General features: G+C 34.7%; 3 protein-coding genes across 3 annotated transcripts; 2 read left to right on the plus strand and 1 right to left on the minus strand.

Moving 5' to 3' along the window:
- Positions 1–584: 584 nt before the first annotated feature.
- cln6b (CLN6 transmembrane ER protein b) lies at positions 585–11,455 on the plus strand. Its single transcript, XM_051100388.1, has 7 exons — positions 585–1,004; positions 2,353–2,467; positions 5,732–5,830; positions 7,890–8,078; positions 8,891–8,946; positions 9,168–9,290; positions 11,087–11,455. The coding sequence occupies exons 1-7, from the start codon at positions 946–948 to the stop codon at positions 11,370–11,372; spliced, it is 927 nt and encodes a 308-aa protein (XP_050956345.1). The 5' UTR covers positions 585–945; the 3' UTR covers positions 11,373–11,455.
- Positions 11,456–13,853: 2,398 nt separating this feature from the next.
- calml4b (calmodulin-like 4b) lies at positions 13,854–19,685 on the plus strand. Its single transcript, XM_051100389.1, has 5 exons — positions 13,854–13,877; positions 13,961–13,991; positions 14,876–15,016; positions 16,392–16,580; positions 18,703–19,685. Exons 1-5 carry the CDS (start codon positions 13,875–13,877, stop codon positions 18,792–18,794), a joined length of 456 nt encoding a protein of 151 aa, XP_050956346.1. The 5' UTR covers positions 13,854–13,874; the 3' UTR covers positions 18,795–19,685.
- rxfp3.3b (relaxin family peptide receptor 3.3b) lies at positions 19,685–22,018 on the minus strand. Its single transcript, XM_051100387.1, has one exon. It carries the CDS (start codon positions 21,791–21,793, stop codon positions 20,567–20,569), a length of 1,227 nt encoding a protein of 408 aa, XP_050956344.1. The 5' UTR covers positions 21,794–22,018; the 3' UTR covers positions 19,685–20,566.
- Positions 22,019–23,113: the final 1,095 nt, after the last annotated feature.

The following is a 23,113-nucleotide window of genomic DNA, read 5'->3' on the forward strand; positions in this document are numbered from 1 at the left end:
GAAAATGTAAGAAACAATATTTTTAAGTTGTTAATTTTAAAGTAATAAAAGGCCCACAAAGTTGTAAAATTAAAAAAAAAAAAAAAACAATAATGAATGCCACTAATATATATTTTAGTGGGGTTCATTATGGTTTTATTGTTTTATATATTATATTTATTATTATTATCATTATTATTATTATTTTTATTTATTTATTTATTTATTTTTTAAGCAATAGAAGTCCCCATTAAAAATCCCAATAATGAATTTAAATTTTCACATTATCACTTGGAAAACAAATATATATATATAAATATATATATATCAGTATTATATTTTTAAAGACATACAAATAGATTTCATGTGTTTAAGATAAATACTGATTTTTATTTTTGGCAGGTTTTAAAAATGCTTCTCTAGGGACATATGGTACTGTATATTCAAAATAAATATGAAACCCTAAAACATGTCATGCATTTCACAAAGGGAGGGGTTTGGATTAAAGGTTTATCTGCACACTCAACCGCACCGACTATAAATGCACTGAAGCTCTTGCAAAACCTAATCTTTCAGGATTTTGTGTTTGGACAGACAAGCTTTTATCATTCATTTGTTTTACTAACATTATTTTTATTTTAATGTGTGTTTTGTTTTATGTTACTTTATTAATAACCTTTAATTTTAATAAATAGTCAGAAGTCAGTGTATAGACCTGATGTATGTTGTCAGCTCAGTGTGAATTGAAGGGCGGGACAGTCACATCTTCTTGTGTTACAGCTACACCAGACACCTGCCATGAGTGTCCTGCAGCTTTACAAGCTCCTCATCGACGAGAGATCAGGACTAAACCAAAATGATTGCTTGCTTTTGACGTTTTACCCCTGCCCGCTGAGGTCAGAGGTCAGTCACGGGATCGTCTGCCTCCAGTGCGGCTGAAAAGCAGATCTTCATGGTGCCACTGAAATGCCACCCGTCATGCGCAAGAGGCAAAATTGTGCCATGCATGCTGCCTTCCTGAACAGGTCTGAAACTTTTTTTATTGTTGTTTTTTTGACTACATACTGTATGAAGTATATGGAAAGTTTTGTAAAGAATTAAGATGCACTGTAAAAGATTTCATAAAGTGGATGCGAGTATTTAGCATTTGTCTATGTCTGGTTCTAAAAAGTATATCTAATAATTAAATATATATATAAGAATATATATAAATATATTAATATTTAAATATTTAAAAAATATATGTCTAATGATTAAGTATTTATTTAAAATATTTTTAAATATATTATAAATATATATTTAAATATTAAAGTGCTTGGATTGGGTTGAATCCACCTTAGAATCACATTCAAAGCCAAAAGCTCTTTGATGCCTCCCAAAACCCCTGCAGCCGGAGATATTGCGTTGGGATTTGAGGGAAACAAATCGGATGAGATTAAAGTGCGTTTCCCACGGCGGTCCATGAGACGCTTTCTATCCGCTTTCTACGTTTTCTTGAGATGTAAATGGAGGAAGAGTCTGGATGCATCCCAAACCATCATCATTACACTTGCGCTTGTAGTTTGATGTTTTTTAGGTCAAGAATTAGTGATTTGAACAAACCCCAACACTAAGTATTCAACTTAAACTCGTTACGGTTCTATAGTGAGTTCTACACTAGGGTTATTATAATCAAGTAAACCTAAAACCGTTATTTGTCAAAAATTGTCATTTGTTACTTGAAATTAAAATGAACTTTAAATGCAATATATATTTGTAATATATAAAAATTAAAATATATATAATAAAATAAATAAATATATATTTCATTTTTAGTATTTTTTTATAATTTTAGTTTTTTTTTTAAAATATATATATATATATATTTTTTTTTTTTTTTAAATTTTAAAAAATATACAAAAAATATAAAAATGAAACTTTAACTAAAAATAAAATGAAAACAGAAAATGTAATATTAATAAAAGTCTTTTGGGGGGGAAATTTACAAATCTAGTTTATATTTTTGCGATGCGCAGTTTTAATCCTAAATATTAGTTTAGCCTTTTTGTGTGTCCTGCATCCTCACGTCAGCAATTCCATTAAAACCGATTTGTGGCCAACATCTGGTCCGTGGTGCAAAGTCAGCATGAAAGTCAAACAACGGGAGAAAAAAATTAAAGTGACATAACCAGAGTGAGCCAGATGGACATAAATAAATGAAAAATATTTGCCAGATGGTCCGGGGAAACGCACATCAGGCCCTGACATCCTTTATCAGACAAACGCTGCTAAAAGCATCAGCAGCCAGCGGAGCGTTATGCGACTTTAATGACCTTGGGCATATTTCTCATTATCATTTTATATTTGTCTTTTGATGTCACGTCCTCTTGACAGACACGGCTCGAGGGAGACGGACTCCTGTCTGAGGAAAGCTCAGTTCCACATGGACCTCTGGTGTTACTTCACCCTCCAGAACTGGCTGCTGGACTTTGGCAGGCCTTTAGTCATGGTATCAAAGTAATAGCAGAATAAAATTAATAACAGCAAAATAAAGCATCACGTAATTGTATTAAACAGAGATCTGAAACTAATCAAAACCTTTGCATTTAAAAAAATACATAAAAACATATCTGCACAAAATTCATTATTTTTGTGTAATTGAGAGACCTTTTTATTAATATTTTGAATTGGTTACATTTCAATTTTAGTTTTTTTTTTTGTTGTTGTTCATACACTTAATAATTTTTACAATTGTATTTATTTATTCATATTCATTTATATTAATTTTTTATTTACTTTTATTTTAATCTGTTTATTTATTTATTTTATTGTTTATTTTTATATACAAGTAAATGTAGAACAATTGCCAGTCATTATAACAAATTATGTTCTTAAACATAAAATTGTGTAAAATATTATTTGGAAAGTGTTCAGCTTCTATTATTGTTACATTATTATTTATTTGTACTCTGTATATACTTATAATTAATTATTTGGCAACATTTCATGCCAATTTTATTTTTGTGTAATTTAGATATCTTTTTGTAATATTTTTAGTATTTATTAATATTTTCAATTAGTTTTTATTTTTATATTTTACATTTTAATTTTAGCTTTAGCTGTTGTTTATGAATTTAATAAATGTATATTTAATTTAATTTATTTTAATCTGTTTATTTATTTATTTTTTTTTTACATACAAGTAAATATAGAACAGTTTCCAGTCATTATAACAAATTTATTTTTGTGTGACTTAGATTATTTTTTTAGTATAATATTAGATAATGTTTTTTAGTTTTTATTAATATTTCGAATTAGTTTTTATTTTAATATTTTACATTTTCATTTTAGTTTTTTGTTGTTTATGAATTTGATCATTTTTGTATTGTAATCCATTTATTTATTGTCACGGTTGTCGTCGTGTGCGAGGGATGAAGCAGGAGGAGAGCGGAGATCCAATAAATGCAGTTTATTATAATAATCCAAAGTGTACATAGAAACAAACAGCAGGAAAACGGCAGGGTAACGGCAGGGAAACAGCAACCACAACGAGCATAAACATAGTAACAATACAATCACCGACAAAAACACTGGGGATCAACCAAACTTAAATACACAGAACAGACCAATCAGAACAGGACAGGTGACAATGGTGTGACTAACGAGGACAGGAACAGGAAGACCAAATATGGGTAACACTGGGAAAGCACTCACAAACAGTCCGACTGGCACACACAGGTCTGACATTACCCCCCCCCCCCAAGGAGCGACTCGCGCCGTAACATAATACACCGGGGTGGGAGGGTGGGCGCCCTGGAGGTCCGTGCCGGGCAGACACAGGGTACATAGGGGAGTACCTCCAGGGCGGATCAGGGAGCCACAGCGGAACACAGAGTTCATTAGGACATGGCGGGTCGGGGAGTTCAGGGAGCCATGGCCGAGCACACAGTCCATTTGGCCATGGCGGATCGGGGAGTTCGGGAAGCCATGGCCAAGCACACAGTCCATTTGGCCATGGCGGATCAGGGAGTTCGGGGAGCCATGGCCGAGCACACAGTCCATTTGGCCATGGCGGATCAGGGAGTTCAGGAAGCCATGGCCGAATACGCAGTCCTTGGGGCCATGGCTGATCGAGGGGGTAGCTCAAGGAAATCCCCTACATACCCCTCCAACTTCTGACCGCCTTGCCTCAAACGCATCAACTCTGCCTCCGCATTCATGGTTTTAGGTCGGTGATTCTGTCACGGTTGTCGTCGTGTGCGAGGGATGAAGCAGGAGGAGAGCGGAGATCCAATAAGTGCATTTTATTATAATAATCCAAAGTGTACATAGAAACAAACGGCAGGGTAACGGCAGGGTAACGGCAGGGTAACGGCAGGGTAACGGCAGGGTAACGGCAGGGTAACGGCAGGGTAACGGCAGGGTAACGGCAGGGTAACGGCAGCCACGACGAGCATAAACATAGTAACAATACAATCACCGACAAAAACACTGGGGATCAACCAAACTTAAATACACAGAACAGACCAATCAGAACAGCACAGGTGACAATGTGTGACTAACGAGGACAGGAACAGGAAGACCAAATATGGGTAACACTGGGAAAGCACTCACAAACAGTCCGACTGGCACACACAGGTCTGACATTTATTCATATTAATTTATATTTAATTTAATTTAATTTTATTTTAATCTGTTTATTTTCTTATTGTTTATTTTTACATACAAGTAAATATAGAACAATTTCCAGTCATTATAACAAATTTATTTTTGTGTAACTTAGATGATTTTTTTTTGTATAATATTAGATAATGTTTTTTAGTTTTTATTAATATTTCAAATTAGTTTTTATTTTAATATTTTACATTTTCATTTTAGTTTTTTGTTGTTTATGAATTTGATCATTTTTGTATTTTAATCTATTTATTTATTCATATTAATTTATATTTAATTTTATTTAATTTTATTTTAATCTGCTTATTTTATTATTGTTTATTTTTACATACAAGTAAATATAGAACAATTTCCAGCACAGTCATCTTAAACAGTTTTTACAGTGAAAATGTTATATTAAAATTGTGTAAAGTATTATTTGGGAAATGTTTAGCTTTTAAATTTTTTATTTAGTTTTTTTATGTGAAAAGTGCATGTTTTGACCTGTTAAATATAATTTACATTTTCAAAGATAATTATAAAGAAAATTTAAATTTTAGAATATTTGATTAAAATATTGCATGTATTGTTTTAATAAAACTGCATGTATTGTATTAAATGTAATATACACTGTAATTTTTCCACTGTACTTTGTAAGGTAAATCGAAAGCCAATTAACAAGTTTTTACAGAATTTTTACATTATTATTTCCTTTAAAATAATTAATTATTCTTTTACACTGCATGCATTTGTTACACAAATATTTTTATTAAGCTATTACATCTGTGTTTGCTTAATGTGCAGTTTATAATTTTATTAAAGCACTTATTAATTCTCTTGCAAAAATGTTTTATTTCAGCCAGGAGGCAAAATCACTTTCACACTTTTATCCTCCTTTTTATTCTCTTGTTAAATGCAATATACATTGCAGTTTTTCCACACTATTTTGTGCAGTAAAATGAAAGCCAGTTAACTGGTTTTTACAGTCTTTTTACATTTTTCCTTCAAAATAATTAATAATTTTACACTACATGCATTTGTTGCAATGCACAAAATGTTTTATTTCAGCTCTAAGGTGTCTAAAAATGACCAATGTTTGCTTTTTTGTGGGTTCCTCTAGATCTTTTGTCCTTTGGAGTGGTTTCCTTTAAACAAACCCAGTGCTGGTGACTATTTCCACATGCTGTACAACATCACCACACCCTTCCTGCTGCTCAAGGTGAGTTCATTATTGTGAAGCAGGCCACCAATTTCTAGGCTCCACCCCTTCACCAAGCCCCGCCCATTTGCAAATTGCAACGTGCTGGACCAAGATCCATTGCACTTCTAGGATGGATGGCACAGCTGCTTTCGGTAAGGCTGGATGCTTTGTCAGTGTCATATTTGACGATGTGAGGCTCAGACATTTTATTAAAGCTCAAAGAGCACAATGACCTCAGAAGGAGGTGATATTTATGACCTGAGCCGCTACATGTCGGTGGAATGATGCATCACCCCAAACCTGTTGGAAATGAACAACTCTGACCTTTACATCTGAGAAAATATCTGGCAAACATCTCTGCAGTGCTTTGTCTTCTTGGACGAATTGGAGATTTTTCTGTCTCAAAGAACTGCGGTTTGCATGATTGATGACATGCATTGCATGGATCCAGAAATCTGTTATGATATAAAACTGTTCTGAGGTCAGTGTTGAAGAAATGCCTTTGTAATTTTGAGTTTGTGAGCGTCTGCTATTTTTACAGTGTATAAGTCAAATGCAGTATGCAATGATAAACATTTCAAATTTTATGGTAAATCCAGTTTTGTGTTTTAAATGTGATTTTCGACACAGCTTAAAGTGAGTTGCTGTTTTTGTAGCTCTTCTGAGGAAGTTGTCATTCACTTGTTTTGCAAATTTCAGATTTAATGTTCATCCAATCTCATTTTGTAAATGACCTTTCTGTATAAAAAAATTCTTTGTATTGTTTGACTACTTTTGACTATAAGAGAATACAGGAAAATATAACTTAATTTGTGGCTCTTGCTAGCTAACTTTCAATTTCATTTTTTATACTTAAAAATCTGGCTCAGAAACTCTTTTCTTTACTCAAAGTTGATCTTGACAAGTATAGGAAATTAACTCTGTTAATCCTAGAGCAGTGAAATCTGCTTCTCTATTTTTATGTGTCCTCTTTTGGTATACATTCATTCATTTGTTTGTTTGTTTGTTAATCTGGCAACATTGCAAATTAGCAATGGTTTCACGATATGCGCTCGTCTTGATCTGAATCAAATGATTTGTGAACTCGCACAGAATTCCAGTTCTAAGTCAAATTATTAGCGATCCACACTCTGAAGTTACGATCTGAATCAAAAGATTCACGAACCGGCTCCGAAGTTCCAATCTAAATTAAATGATTCGCCATCCCCGCTCCAAAGGTCTGATCTGAATCAAAAGATTCACAAACTCGCTCAGAAGTTCCGATCGAAATCAAAAGATTCCCGATACACACTCTCCGAAGTCCCGATCTAAATCAAATGATTTGTGAGCTGCTCTCCGAAGTTCCGATCTGAATGATTCGTAAACCATCATTTAAAATCAGGACTTTGGATCGCAAAATTCTTCAAAACATGAAATGATTCGCGAATCTGCTCTGAGGTTCTGATCATAATCAAAAGATTCACAAACTCCCTCATAAGTTTCGATCTAAATTAAACGAATCGCGCTCCGAAGCAAGTACTGCTGGTCTGAACAATGATTCGCAAAACATTTATTACGCAAAATGATTCACAAATCCGCTCTGAGGTTCCGATCTAAATGAAAAGAATCACAAACTGGCTCATAAGTTTCAATCTAAATCAAATGATTAGCGATTCACACTCCGAAGTTCCGTTACGAATCAAATGTTTAGTGATTACACTCCATTAATATGACAAGCTGCACTTCAAAATACATATTAGATGGAAACATTGTGCATTATGATCGAGTTTGTAGCATAATTCACTATATTTAAATTCCGTTGGTAACAGTTATCAGTTCAAGCACATTTCAATGTTGTTTTTTTATTTTGTGGATATTTGTAGCTACATTCAGTTTAACAACAGAGTTAAAGAGGGTAAACTTTATCATTCAACTGAACTGTGCACGTAGCCTATGTTTTAAACACTTCGGCTACCTTATATGTTCTGTGTTGCTAGGGACAATTTGATAGTCACTGGATATTGTCCCTAGCGTCCCTACAAAATTCTGCACCTTTGGCATTTTGGTGTATTTTATCTCATGCAGTGTTCTGTTCCAGCTGATAGAGCGAAGCCCAAAGACATTACCTCGCTCCGCCGTCTACCTGTGCATCATCACATTTGTGATGGGCGCCAGCATACACCTGGTGGGAGAGTCCATCAACCATCGTCTCCTGCTCAGCGGATACCAGCTACACCTGAGCGTCAGAGAAAACCCTATCATGAAGAACCTCAGACCAAAAACTCTGGTAAAACAAACCAAAAAGCGTCTCTCAAATGGAAACATTAGTTTCAAGACCTTTCAACACTATTTGTATATGCAGCAGTTTTCAGTCGGGTTTGTACATGGCAACTGATGTGGTTTGCTAAGTCAAGCATTATCATTATTAATGCTCATAGTTACATTTAGTGATTAACAACTACTTAAATACTATAGCAACCACATAGCAATTCCCTTTGCAACCACCCTAGCATTGCAGTGTTATTTTAGCACTATTTATATGTCATAGTATGGTAGTGTTTATTTATATTACAGTATTTATTAATATTTTTAATGCATTTTTTAAATTTTCAGTTTAAGATGTAGTCATTTAATTTTGTTACATAATGACATTTAAATTTTTATTTAGCTTTTTTTTTTTTTTTTTAGTTTTAGTACAATTTAGTACTTTAGTACTTTACCTTACATTTCTTTTAGTTAGTTGCCAATGCCAATTTTTTCTTTCCTTTTTTTTTTTTTTTTATCTAATATTTATATTTTACTTTATTTCAGCTTTACATCAGTCTGGGCTATTATAGTTAACTAAAACAAAAACTATTAAAGAATCATTTGCATTATTTGAAAACTATATAGACATATTTAAAAAATAATAATAATACAATATAAAATGGCAAAACATTTATTAAAACTTTAATTAAAATGAAAAAATATATTAATAAATAAATAAATAAATTATTAATATTTAAATATTAAGAAAAATGATAATTTAATCTCAATTATACTAAAATAGTTTCTTAATTAAAATTAAAATTAAAATCTAGTTTCTCTGTTTTCTGATAGATTGACTTGTTTGAGCTGCTGCAGTATTATGATGAAAGTCTGGGTCATTGCATGTGGTAAGCTGTGAAATATTCTGCACACATTAAGCCCTTACATTTCAAGGCTGATTTACTTCATTCTAATTCAACCAATTCATCTGAAAATCATAGAAACATCCTTGTCACAGGAAGGTTTAAGCAGAAATGTGCAATTTATAATTTTATTAAAGCATTTGAATTAACTCATCATAAGGCATCTAAAAATCACTTTTGCATATATATTTATTTTTTTTTTACAGGTATGTTCCTCTATTCCTCATCTTGTTCCTGTATTTCACCGGCTGTTTCACTATAGTCAAAGCAGAGAAGACGATGCCCATCTCTGCGTGGCTTCTCCTAGGTCCTAGTGGCCTTTACTACTGGTCAGTGTATCCCCTTTACACTAGTGTTTGACCTGCTCATCGGGTACCAGATGCTCTTCATTATTTACCTCAACAAAACTCAACTCTCCATCCCACATCAGAATTATTTATAAAGTCAGCCCTTAAAGAAAGAACAGCAAGCATATCGTGTGTTGTGCCACGGAAATAAGGAAACAACCGTGAGCTCCAGTGTCACACATTAACTTTGTTTCCAGGGTGTGTTTACATTAGTGTGCCATCTGACACAGGCATTTCCTTTCGTTTCCTTTCGTTATCTGTTAGACAGATGATTAATTAAGGCAAGACACAACAGGTGAATAGAATTAAGCATTTATCTATATTGCCATACCATCCAACAGAGAACGTTCTGGCAAAGTTTTAAACAAATGTTAAGGGAGAAGTCCCCTTTCAGAACAACAATTTACAAATAATTTACTCGTCCCCTTGTCGTCCAAGACGTTCATGTCTTTCTGTCTTCAGTGGTAAAGAAATTATGGTTTTTGAGGAAAACACGAAACGATCGGTCATTTTTTCAGAAAAAATAAAAAAGCACAAAAGCTTGTGTGGCACAGGCTCTGGGATGCGCGTTCATGATGCTACGAATTAGTGACGGGTCGTTCTTTAATGATTCGTTCATTTTGAACGAATCTTTAATGTGACTCGGAAAAATGAGTCGTCTCAGGAAGTGAATGATTCAGTCGCGCATGCTCAACATCCTATTAGGTTCTGTACTGGAATTAGTTCATTAGTTACACGTTTGTGTAAGCAGTAGATGTGTTAACACGTAACATTTTAATTATATTTTGCTGAAATGAACGAAATGACTCGAAAAAAAAGATTTGTTCATTTTCCTGAAAAAAAGACTCAAAGGTCTGAGTCGGTAAAATGAACCGAACTTCCCATCACTGCTACGAATCACGTCTAAGTTCATCGTCTGTGTACTCCGGCTCAAAAAGGTACAGTATGGCAAAAAACTCCATCTTATTTTCTCCTACAACTTCAGAATCGTCCAACATCGTTGTACCTTTTTGTTTGTAAACAGTGTTTGACTTACTTGCACTTTCTTAGTCTTTGTGCGTTCGCTTTGTAAACGCTGCGTGACCTTCCGACGTGATTCAATAGTACGTAGCGTTGTGAACGCGCATCCCAGAGCCTGTGCTACACAAGCTTTTGTGCTTAAAAAGTATACAATTTTTTATTTTCAGACAAAAATGACAGATTGTTTAGAGCCTTTTGAAGCTGCATTTAAACTACATTTTGGAAGTTTAAAATCGGCATCAATGCAGTCCATTATATGGAGAAAAATCCTGAAATGTTTTCCTCAAAAACCATAATTTCTTTACGACTGAAGACAGAAAGACATGAACATCTTGGATGACAAGGGGGTGAGTAAATTATTTGTGAATTGTTGTTCTGGAAGTGGACTTCTCCTTTAATAGAATGTTTATTCAGAAATATCAGGTTAGCACAAGAACATAATTTATACATGATCCATGGAATGTTTTTTTAAAATATTCTTTAAAATGTTACTTCTTGTTTCCGAACATTCATTCAAATGTAACGTTCTCAACTTTTTAAAAAACCCGCAGAATACAGATAGGAATAAAACTCTAGTTTGCCTGTAGTGTCTTGCCATTAATTAAAGCAATATGCCACTTGAGGTGGTGTGTTAGTGTTTTTACCATGGGTAACTGTGGTAAAATCACTGTATTGCTCATGCCTTGCTGCAATATGATTTAAAAACACACAAGTGTTTAATAAATAGTCACATTTAATCATAGCTCTCTACTCTTCAGGTATCTTGTGACGGAAGGGCAAATCTTCATCCCGTTCATTTTCACTTTTTTTGCCATGACGGCTACAGTTGTGCACCAGAAGCGCAAAGGTTTTCTGCCCGATGGTAACGGACTCTTCCTGCTCTACAGTTTTTCGCTATCACTCCTGTTAGTGACCATCTGGGTCGCCTGTTTGTGGAACGACAAGGTGTTACGGAGGAAATATCCAGGTGTGATATATATACCAGAGCCGTGGGCCATTTACACATTGCATCTCAGAGACAAACACATGACGCTCACAGACTGAACCTACAGTTCAAATCACTCAGAGCAGATCAATATGACATTTTTATTTTTCAATAAGACTTGCATTGCAACTCAAACTTTATTTATTCATTTGTAAGTAACTGTCGTGTTGCATCTTTAAAAATGGACTATTTCTGCAAAAAAAATAAAATAAAATTCAAAAAGTGTGCAAAAAGTGTTTTGTGTATTAAGGCAAGTCGCTATAGTCAAAAACATTGTTTTTTCATGCAGAAGTCAGTTTTGAGATTTTAAGCTGCTTTGCCTTCATAACACGTCTTTTTTATTTTATTACTCTTTATCTATTTGTGTCTGTAGCTTTAAATTCCAATATATATATGTGGCGCTGGACCACAAAACCGGTCATATGGGTCATTTTTTTTCAAATTGAGATTTATATATGTGACCCTGGACCACAAAACCAGTCTTAAGTAGCACGGGTATATTTGTAGCAATAGCCAAAAATACACTGTATGGGTCAAAATTATCATTTTTTTCTTTTAATCCAAAAATCATTAGGATATTAAGTAAAAATCATATTCCATGAAGATATTTAGTCAATTTCCTACTGTAAATATATGCATTGCTCAAAACATCATTTGAACAACTTTAAAGGCAATTTTCTCAACATTTAGATTTTTTTTTTTTTTTGCACCCTCAGATTCCACATTTTAAAATAATTGTATCTTGGCCAAATATTGTCCTGCCAAACCATACATCAGTGGATGGCTTTCATCTGATGTATAAATCCAAATTTCAAAAAGTTGACCCTCATTACTTGTGTTGTGGTCCAGGGTCACATATCATCTGAAAGCTGAATAAATAAGCTTTCCATTGATGTATGGTTTGTTAGGATAGGGCACTATTTGTCTGCGATACAACTATTTAAAATCTGGAATCTGAGGGTGCAAAAAAATTTAAATATTGAGAAAATTACCTTTAAAGTTGTCTAAATTAAGTTCTTAGCAATGCATATTACTAATCAAAAATTAAGTTTTAATATATTTACGGTAGGACATTTACAAAATATCTTCATGGAACATGATCTTCTCTTAATATCCTTATTATTTTTTGGCATAAAAGAAAAATCTATATTTTTTGACCCATACAATGTATTTTTGGCTATTGCTACAAACATACCAATGCTGCTTATGACTGGTTTTGTGGTCCAGGGTCACATATCTTGCAATTAGTTTTCCTCCACTTTAGCAGCACTTACACCAAATTTAGCAGTTTTATTCTTATCAATATTCTGAAAGTTTTTATGAAGAAGTTTGTTTATATGTCTTTCACCTGATTTTATACATTTTATTCCTAATAACTACTTTATTCTGTTGACAGTATTTTCAATTTATGGAGTGATAAACAGAACTAACAGAAACAGAAATCCAAAATCCCCTCTGTAACTTAAAATCTGAAAATGTATGCTAATTAGGGCATATTTAATTAAGCTTTCAGGACAGGCGGGAAAAACGTTTCAGATAACTTGTACAAAACAACTGTTTTACTGAACTGATTAATCGAGTGGGGAAATAAGGTGGTATTTATTTATTTTTTACCCTATTCATCTGCAATGTCTTCCCTCAAAAACTAATATGTTAATTAATTATGTACGTAAACTAAGACATTTAATTAAAAAATTAATTACTTAAATAAATATACACGATGTGTACTGTCATGGGTAGAATGGACAAGGCTCATCACTTGCTCACGCATAATAGGTTTATATTATTAATTATACTATTGTACCTTTTCAATGTACATTTACAAATATCCAGTGTTTATTAAAGTTTCCCAATGTCATTCAGGCATAAAATTCGCGCCTCAGCGTAAACGCCGCTGTCACGTGACGCCCGCTTTTTTCCCTCAGCGCCGGTCTTATCAACTTTGTGAGTAAAAATGCAGAAATGTTCTTAAAAATCCTTACAACACGACTGAATTGGATAATATACACTGTAAAAAAATAAAAAACACAATTTGTTGGGTCAGCTTAAAATAATTTGTTACCCTGCTGCCTTAAAATTTTAAGTTCAGTCAACTAAAATAAGTTTAGTCAAGTTGAAATATTAAGTTGTACGAAGTAACAACTTAGATATTTGTGTTTGCTAAACTTAACAGATGGGTAAGTAACCCAGCTGCCTTAAAATTTTAAGTTGATTCAACTCAAATAGCTAAGTTGTCACTTAGTATACTTTAACATTTCAAGTTGACTAAACTTTTTTTGAATTGACTGAACTTAAAATTTTAAGTCAGCCAGGTTACAAATTATTTTAAGTTGACTCAACAAGTTGTTTTTTACAGTGTACAGTGTATGTGATATTTTTAAACAATTCTAAGATTTGTCTTCCAAATGTTTTTGATTAAAATGTTGATTTAAATGGAGATTCAGCTTTCTGTGCCGTCGAGCGCCCCCTTTAGGAATTACAGGTCATTACAAACAGCTGACAACATTTGTAGCCCAATGTCTGATTTACTGTAGTGTAGTGGAGCAGGTCTGCTTGTGGACATGGTCAGTTTAGCGTCTGTTCTTTGCGTATTATTTCTATGTAAACAAAAATATAATTTACTTAATGTATACTTATGTCATTGCAGACGAAATTCCTAAGTCAAGATCAAATCAGTGGTAAGTGGGTTTATTCTCTTGGGTTTATTATGCCAAACTTTTCGTAAAGACACTCTGTGATTGTTTTTATCTGATTAGTAAGATAAATTTAGAGTTATATCGTTCACATAAGACGGAAATACAGGTTAACAGAGAGACTGAGATGCTTTTACTTGAGTACCTATTACAGCTTTCATAAAATGTTTAGTAGACCATTAGTTTGTGAACATTTAGATTTGAATATAGCCTATATATATGAAAGAACGTTTCATGATATGTTAAACATTATATAAATGTTGGAAGTTATTATATATTGCACTGATACTGAAGCTCATTCAATAGATTTTATTCTTTCACTGGAAACAAAGTGGAATTTGTTGCTGGTCACTGGACTTGAACTGACCCATTAGTGCTCGACAAACACGGTGCAGATCCTCTGATGCAGAAACAGAGAAAGAACCATACATGGGGCTCAACAGGGTACAAAATATGAGAATAAAAACAAGACAGACAGATGCATGATTTACATCGTAAACACAAAGATATACACTGCGGAAATGCGAGGATATCTTGAACGCTCCAGTCTGTCATACTGTCTGGCTTTGATTCATTCCTCCACCTGCTGTTGTTGATAATGCTGTAATCTTGATTCCCTCTTACACAGGTTGTCTCAGTTTATGCCAGAACAAATCCTTCATTTGGGATTAAAGAGATTCTTTGCCAAACTGTATCCAATCCTTATCAAACAAAAAAGATTTTTTTTTTCCATCTGTCATCTGGATACATTTCAAACAATCAATTTGTTATGGTCTTACTTCAAAGTTAAAGTGCATGGTGTTGTTTCTCTAATGTTTGCATACTACATTTTCTGTGTATAGTAATATGTTTCTGTCTGTTTCTGTCAGAGTATAAGGAGTGTTTTTCCCTGTATGACCAGAAGCGCAGGGGTAAAATGAAGGCGGAAGATCTGCTGACGGTCATGAGATCTCTGGGCTGCTGTCCGACCCTGCAAGAACTCGACAAACACTTGCTAACCCATAAAATCGGTATAGTATCTATATCTGTTGGTCTGTTTAAGTAAATGAGTTGAGAACTGCAAAATAATGATTGCTTTTAAATTGTTTTCTTAAACACCTCCCCTTCTGCTCCTCATCTGTCAATCAAAGATAGCCCCGCCCCAAACTCAACTGTTCCCGCCCACTTTTTCAGCAGCCAGAAAGTTCATTAATTGTGAAATGATTTCAATTCCACTTGAATTGGCCTTTTTTGTAACATTGATAATGAACTGAATCAACATTAAAGTTGAAATATGACACTTTTCTTCTGCAGAGCAGGGTTAACGTTAACTGAAAATAAAACAATTAAAAATTAAATAAATAAAAAAAAAAAAAAATTATTATTTGAATTGAACAAATATTAGAAATTAGAACTAACTGAAATAAGTTTAATTTGGAAAGGCCTAAAATTACTAACTGAAAATAAAAACTATACAAAACAGAATTAAAAAGGAATTAAACCTATAAAATAGTAATAAATTAAACCTTTATAAATAGTACAAATAGTAATATTTAAAAAGAAAAAATATAATAAAAATGACTAAAGCAAATTAAACTAAAAATAAATCTGAATATATAAAATAAAAGATAATTCAAAATATTAATAAAACAAACAATACTAAAATAACTGCTGTAGAGCTTCTTCTTAATAGAAATTAAGTTTGTTTCATTGCAACATTAACACTGTTGTATTCCTGTTTTATTAATGCACAGATGCTTTGAAACAATCCATATTGTATAAAGCGCTATAAAAAATGTTAATATTACAGATTTCCTTAGAAATCAATTCCCTGTTGAGAAAATTAATAGGATTTTTTAGTTCTTTATTGGTTGAGTCAAGCAGCTCATTGAAAACCAACTATAATAACAGTGACTGTGAACATTAAACTGAGATACTGGAAGTATTTGAACATGCAAACAAATGACTCACGTCAATGTTAAGTTATCGCATATATGTCCTCCTACACTTCCAAGCCCCAGGTAAAGTCAACAGTGTAAACTTTGCTGACTAAGATAAGTAAGATAAATGAAACTCAACAATAACAATTGCAAATCTCAGTGCCCAGCACATCCAGATAAGGTCAGTGAATGCAGAAAGATGGTTTATAGAGTCGCCTGGAAATAAAACAGAGCACTGAAAGTCCTTTGCTATACATTCACAATGTTTTTAATTGAAAGAAGTGTCATTTGAACTGACATCACATGTGGTGCTGCTGATGAAATGAAGCCTTGCTTGACAAATGTGATGAAATGTACTATGTATAAACCCTTTGCAATAAATATAACTCTCAGCCTGTCAGACGTGATCAAACGGGTTCTGTATCTGAAGCTTTTTGGCAAAGCGCTTTGACTCTGCTTGTCCCAGATAAGAGCGGCGAGTTGGACTTCTCCACGTTTCTCAGCGTGATGCACGTGCAGATCCAGCAGGAGAACCCGCGGGCCGAGATCCTGCAGGCCGTGAGGTTGATGGACACGAGGAAGCAAGGCTTTATTACGGCGTCTGAGTTCAGGGCCAGACTGACATGCTTTGGAGAGCGACTCACAGATCAGGAAGGTAAATCTGATTCGGACCATGTGCACAGGAAAGGTTGAACTACATTACCCACAATGCATTGTGCGGTGTGCCATTCTAAGACAGATGTTGCATATTCCTGCTTTATATCTCTAACAAAGCCGTTTCCATTGACCGATACTTGGAACATTATCTGTAAGTATATAAAAAAAGAATTCCAAACATTAGCTTTGCAGGTTTTTGATCGTCTCAAAAGTCTTTTAATGTCATGCAACGTAGGAACTTTGGCTAATTTATGCATTTTATTAGGGTAAAATAAAAGATATCACCATACATAATTAAATGTGCCCTAATTTGCATTAATTTCCAGAAAATTAATCTGAACATTGGATAAAGCCAGGTTCGAAATTCTTGTTTCATTTTATTGTCATATATGAGTTAAAGGTTTTTATAGGGATTTTGGATATCTGTTTTTATCATTTCATAAATTCCATAAAGTACTGTTAATAGACGGGAAAAAAATTCACCACATCTTTAGACATAAAATGTTATATAATTTAATAGGAATTATATAGCAACAAACCCTTCTATAAAAACTTTAAGAATATAGACAAAGATAAATTTTGGTGTATGCAAGTGCTGCTGAAGTGGAGAAACAAACTCAGTTTGAGACAATTATCTTTAAAAACATGCATTTTTAAAGAAATACAGACGCAAATAGATAAAGTATAATAAAATAAGTATCAGACTAATAATATATGAACAAGCACCTCAGTACAAAACTTCAGAATATAGAAAGGAATAAAATAAAAAGGTGTATGTAAGTGTTACTGAAGTGGAGAAACAAACTCATTTTTAGGAAATAATCTTTACAAATATGCATTTTAAATTAAATCTACAAATGCAAATAGTTAAAATAATATCAGGCGAATTATATATGAATAAACCCCTCAGTAAAAACCTTCAGAATATAGGAAGGAATAAAACTGTAAGTTTTGGTGCATGTAAGTGCTGCTGAAGTGGAGAAACAAACTCATTTTGGGAAAATATTCTTTAAAAATGTGCATTTTTTTATGAAACCTACAGACGCAAATAGATTAAGTGTGAAGTGGAGAAACAAACTAATTTTTGGAAAATATTCTTTAAAAATATGTGTTTTTAATTAAATCTACAGATGCAAATAGATAAAATAATATCAGCCGAATTATACCACTCAGTAAAAACCTTCAGAATATAGGAAGGAATAAAACTGTAAATTTTGGTGCATCTAAGTGCTGATGAAGTGGAGAAACAAACGCATTTTAAGAAAATTATGCATTTTAAATGAAATCTACAGACGCAAATGGATTAAGTGTAATAAAATAAATATCAGGCGAGTTGTGTATGAGCAAACCCCTCAGTAAAAACCTTCAGAATATAGAAAGGAATAAAACTGTAAGTTTTGGTGCATGTAAGTGCTGCTGAAGTGGAGAAACAAACTCATTTTTAGTTACTACCTTAAAAAAAATATGCATTTTAAATTAAATCTACAGACGCAAATAGATAAAGTGTAATAAAATAAAAATCAGGTGGATGATATATGAATAAACCCCTCAGTAAAAACCTTCAGAATATAGAAGGGAGGAAAACTGTAAATTTTGGTGTATGTAAGTGCTGCTGAAGTGGAAAATATTCTTTAAAAATATGTGTTTTTAATTAAATCTACAGACGCAAATAGATAAAATGTAATCAAATAAATATCAGGTGAATTATATACGAACAAACCCCTCAGTAAAAACCTTTAGAATATAAAAACAAATAAAACTAAGTTTTGGTGCATGTAAGAGCTGCTGAAGTGGAAAAGAAAAGAAAACACCAGAAACAGCCTTTAAAAATATTTGTAATCGAAATTTACAGGCGCAAATACTGTAGATAAAGTGCAATAAAATAAACATTTAAATGTGTGTTGTAGATGTTTTCTAGTCTGAAACAAGACATGTTGTGAAAGAAAAATATCCCAAAATCTTAAAGTTAACCAGCAAAATTCCAAATTTTGATGTCAAATGCAGCACATTAAAAACATCTGCAATCCATCAGCATAAAACAATCTTTTTGCCTTATTCCTCATTACATTGTTGTTGAATGAATTTAGTTAATAATAATGCTGTTGATGTTTGTGTTACAGTGGATGAGCTGCTGAGTAAAGCCGGCGTGGCGTGTGACGGACAAATTAACGAAGAGGGTTTTGCAAAGATTGTGACATTTCTGACCAGCTGATGAGCTGCTATAAATCAGTAGCAGAATGACATTCCAGCTAAAAACCTCAGATATTACAGCCTCTAAATCTTCCTAAATTAGCAAAAAAATGAAATAATTACACAAGCATGACCATATTTAACTGATAAACCACCTGCCAAACTGCTTTAATCATTAACTAACGACCGTGGGATTCTTTTCAAAGTCACCAGATGTGCGACTTTTTTACTGTACGGTTAATAGTTGGTTTAAAGTTGACTTTCCAGAACTTTCCAACTGTTTATTTAAATAGTTTAAGTAGTAAAGATTTGAGATTGTTGGTTTAGTGTTTGAAATTGTGATCGCAGTGCCCTCTTGTGTTTATAGAGAGAATATAATTTTGGTGTAATGAATCACATATCTCAGAAATCAATTTTTAAATGACGTCTTCTCTCAACCTAAAGACCCCGTTTAAAAACAATAAATGTGTGTACACGTGGATCACCAAATGTCCACTGCTCCTCTCTGTGTGTAAAAAGATGTTTAAACAATTTATTAGAACCTATAAAAAGCAAGAACTGAAAGCAAACTCTGTTGTTTTGTGAACCAAACCGTCTTTGGATCATAAAGCCCATAAATTCCCCTGTTGTCGTGTTATTGTTTGCACAGCTTTATGTGTCTCTGTTGAGATAATAAACTGAAGTAAAGCTGTTGAGGTAGATTTACTCCCTAAACCACAGACCTGCTGTCAAATGTTAATTAGATGGAATAACAGTAAAAGTTAACTTTGTAATTGTGTTTGTGAGGAAAACAAACATTGCTATGATAAGACAGGACTTTATTATGCCCTTCAAATGGACAACATAGTAACACTGTTTACATTCATTTCCTTTCGGACCACCACCTTCACATGGTTGAGGTCATTGACATAGCTTTATTACACTTCAAATGAGCAATACATTTTAATTATTTCAGAATTTCCAGGCAATAGATTCAAACAACGAAAAGGAGGTCGGAAACCAGCTATGAAAAATGTAGCAATTTCAAGTTGCTGCTTTAAAAACTGCTGCATTTACCGTAGGAGCATTTATGCAATTATTTCTTTTCTTTTTTTTTATCTTGCAGCATTTTTTTAATGCAACAAAATATTTGAAAAGATGGGGTTGGTAGCTCATAATGTATTATTAAGAATTATACATAAATGTTCTTTTTTATTTTTTTCTAGCTTTTTTTAATGCAATAATATTTTACTCCAAATGTGTGGAAAAGACAACAAATGAGGTTGGCCAAATATTTCTAATAAATAAATAAATAAATATATATATATATATATATATATATATATATCATAATTTAATTATTATTACTATGATATTTGTATGTATAAACGATTATTTTGAAATCTGTTTTTTTTTTTCTTTTTGAGTTTTAATGCAACAGTATTTCCTCCAAACACGAGTAAAAGTGGAAACTATAAAAAATGCATTGCAGCTTAAGCCCAATATTTTATTTCGATGCTCTGTACATCCACGTCTGCTTCAACGCGCACGTTTACACGGAATAAAACCACTTTTTAGAATTCAGAAATGGGGACAGAAGCGTTAAAAAGCACGGTGGCTTGCAGCGGACGCATGGTTTGCAAAAGACAATTTGGCACGAACGTTTAAGGATGCAACATCTCGAAACGTCACTTGAAGGAAGTAGAATAAAAAAGGGCTCGCACGACATCCTTGCAGAGTTTTCCAAAAGTTCCCTTTATCCTCCAGTATTGTATCTCAAGTAAACAGCGCGCTTTTACGCACGGCTTTGCGCGTCTACCTCCTAATGGCGCAGTCCGTGGACGGCAACGCGTCGGTTTGCCCGTTCACCACCGACAATCTGTACTCCTCGGTCTCCATCACGTTCAGAGGAATCACCGCCTGGCTGTCGTCGCGCTCCTTCACGGTGCCCGAGAACGGGCGGATCTGACAGCTGTTGGCGATCGCGGGCGAGGAAATCCTCCAGAAGAAGTCCTTGAGCATTTTCCTGAACTCCCTGCGCATGAGGCAATACAAGACCGGATTCAGGCAGCTGTTCGAGTGCGCCAGGCAAATAGTGACCGGGAACACGTACGTGTGGAGCGTGTAGTAGACTTTGTCCCAGTGGATGACGTTAAACTTGACCAGGACTCCCCAGAAGGTGATGGCGTGGTTGGGCAGCCAGCATATGAAGAAGGACAAGACCACGATCGTGACGGATTTGGTGACTCTGGACCTGCGCTTGGGGAGGTTGTTGTTCATGCTCCGCAGGCGAATGAGGCGCAACAGGAGCAAGTAGCACACGACGGTGATGAGCATCGGAAACACGAACGCCACCAGGATCTTCTGCAGGTGATAGAGAGCGTGCCAGTGCTGGCCGTTGGGGAAGCGCAGCAGGCACAGCTTGACGCCGCTGATCGAGCTCACCGTGGAGAAGATCGCCGTGGGGACCGACGCCACGGTGGCCAGGAGCCACAGGAGCGCGCTGACCAGCTTCACCGAGCAGCGCTTGTTGCGCGTTCGGTCCTTGAGCGCGGACGCAACGGACCAGTAGCGCGTCACGCTCATAGCGGTGAGGAAGAACACGCTGGCGTACACGTTCATCACGGTGACCGTCACCACCACCTTGCACATAACGTGTCCGAACGGCCAGGTGAAGTCGAGCGCCGTGTCCACGGCCCAGAAGGGCAGCGTGAGGACGAACTGGAAGTCCGTGACCGCTAGGTTCATGATAAAGTAGTTGATCGTGGACTTCTTCCTCCCCTGTCGGACTTTCATGAGGAAGAAGACCAGCAGGTTCCCCACCAGACCCACCGCGCACACCACCGAGTACACGATGGAGATCATGACGCGCAGCTCCAGCGTGCCGTCCGCCGCCAAGTCGATGTCCTCCAGGTTGCTGAAGCGGCTCAGCTCGGACCCGGAGCCGTTCGCAGAGCTCTGGTTCTGGAAGTCCGCCATCCTGTCCAGCCACAGCTCAGCGTCAGGTGCCCGGTGCAGCCCGGGTCTGTGGAGGGCTTGCATCACCTGGCTGACTGGCGGGAGGGAACACTACGAGAGCGGGTGACGAGTGCGCGCCACATCCATACACAGCGATAATGAGGCTGGGGACTCCCGCGCCATGACGGAGCTTCTCACGGTGCCGCAACCGCCGCTGATGCTGCTGCGGATGCTCTGTGCGGGGCTTTATGAAACCTGCGCCACCTGATGCGCCGCCCGTGGGGGCGGAGTCACGCCGATCCGCTCCTCCCTCTCGACCATCGAAACGAGGTTTCACTTTCTTTGCTAGTGTTGTGCCTAGAAAACAGTAAGGTGTATTTCGCACATTATACAGTATTAGTAATTGGTCAAATGTGACCCTGGACCACGAAACCAGTCAAAAGGGTGAATTTTATGAAACTGAGATTTATGCATCATCTGATAGCTGAATAAATAGCTTTCCATTGATGTGCTGTTAGCATAGGACATCTGCCAGAGAAATCTGGAATCTGAGGGTGCAAAAAAATCTAAATATTGAGAAAATCGCCTTTAAAGTTGTCCCAATGAAGTTCTTAGCAATGCATATTACTAATCAAAAATTAAGTTTTGATATATTTACGGTAGGAAATTTTAAAAAGATATTTTCATGCAACTTAATACTTATTATCCTAATGATTTTTGGCATAAAAGAAAAATCGATCATTTTGACCTATTGTTGGCTTTTGCTACATATATATACGTGCTACTTACAAATGGTTTTGTGGTCCAGGGTCACAAATGTTAATTATTCTATTAATTAATTACCAAAACACAGATAAATAAATAAAGAGGTTGCAGAATGGACTCATACAAAGATGTATACAAAACATTTTATACTTCTTGCCATTATATAAATAATTTATTAAATAGTTAATAAATATTGGTCACACCTACACATTTTGTTTCTTAGAAATATGTAGGACCAAAAACAATGGAAACAAATAAATGAATAAATAAATAATGAAATAAGTAGATTGACTGGGGTATATGCTCTGCAAAAAGGTTTTTAGGACTTTTCTCAAAGTGAGAAATAGAAATTAAAACAGGAAGAAAAAAAAAATCATCATTACATTGTGATTGAATATTAATATAACCACAATGGAAATTCTGCTCATCAAGCTTGCATTTATTTGATTCAAATATTTTTACTATTTAAAATAACTGTTTTCTATTTGAATATATTTAAAAATTTAATTTATTCCTGTGATTTCAAAGCTGAATTTTTAGCATCATTACTCCAGTCACATGTTCCTTCAGAAATAATTGTAATATTCTGATCTGCTGCTCAAAAAATATTATTATTATTATTATGTTGAAAACAGGTGA

The sequence above is a fragment of the Labeo rohita genome, chromosome 25, assembly GCF_022985175.1.
Source record: "Labeo rohita strain BAU-BD-2019 chromosome 25, IGBB_LRoh.1.0, whole genome shotgun sequence".
Lineage (NCBI taxonomy): Eukaryota > Metazoa > Chordata > Actinopteri > Cypriniformes > Cyprinidae > Labeo > Labeo rohita.

Coding starts and splice junctions, on each gene's coding strand:
- calml4b (XM_051100389.1), top strand. Junction 13,992..14,875: donor AAGTCAAGATCAAATCAGTG/GTAAGTGGGTTT, acceptor TGTTTCTGTCAG/AGTATAAGGAGTGTTTTTCC. Junction 16,581..18,702: donor GCGACTCACAGATCAGGAAG/GTAAATCTGATT, acceptor TTTGTGTTACAG/TGGATGAGCTGCTGAGTAAA.
- rxfp3.3b (XM_051100387.1), bottom strand. CDS start 21,793: ATGCAAGCCCTCCACAGACCCGGGCTGCACCGGGCACCTGACGCTGAG.
- cln6b (XM_051100388.1), top strand. CDS start 946: ATGCCACCCGTCATGCGCAAGAGGCAAAATTGTGCCATGCATGCTGCC. Junction 1,005..2,352: donor CATGCTGCCTTCCTGAACAG/GTCTGAAACTTT, acceptor TCCTCTTGACAG/ACACGGCTCGAGGGAGACGG. Junction 2,468..5,731: donor TTGGCAGGCCTTTAGTCATG/GTATCAAAGTAA, acceptor GGGTTCCTCTAG/ATCTTTTGTCCTTTGGAGTG.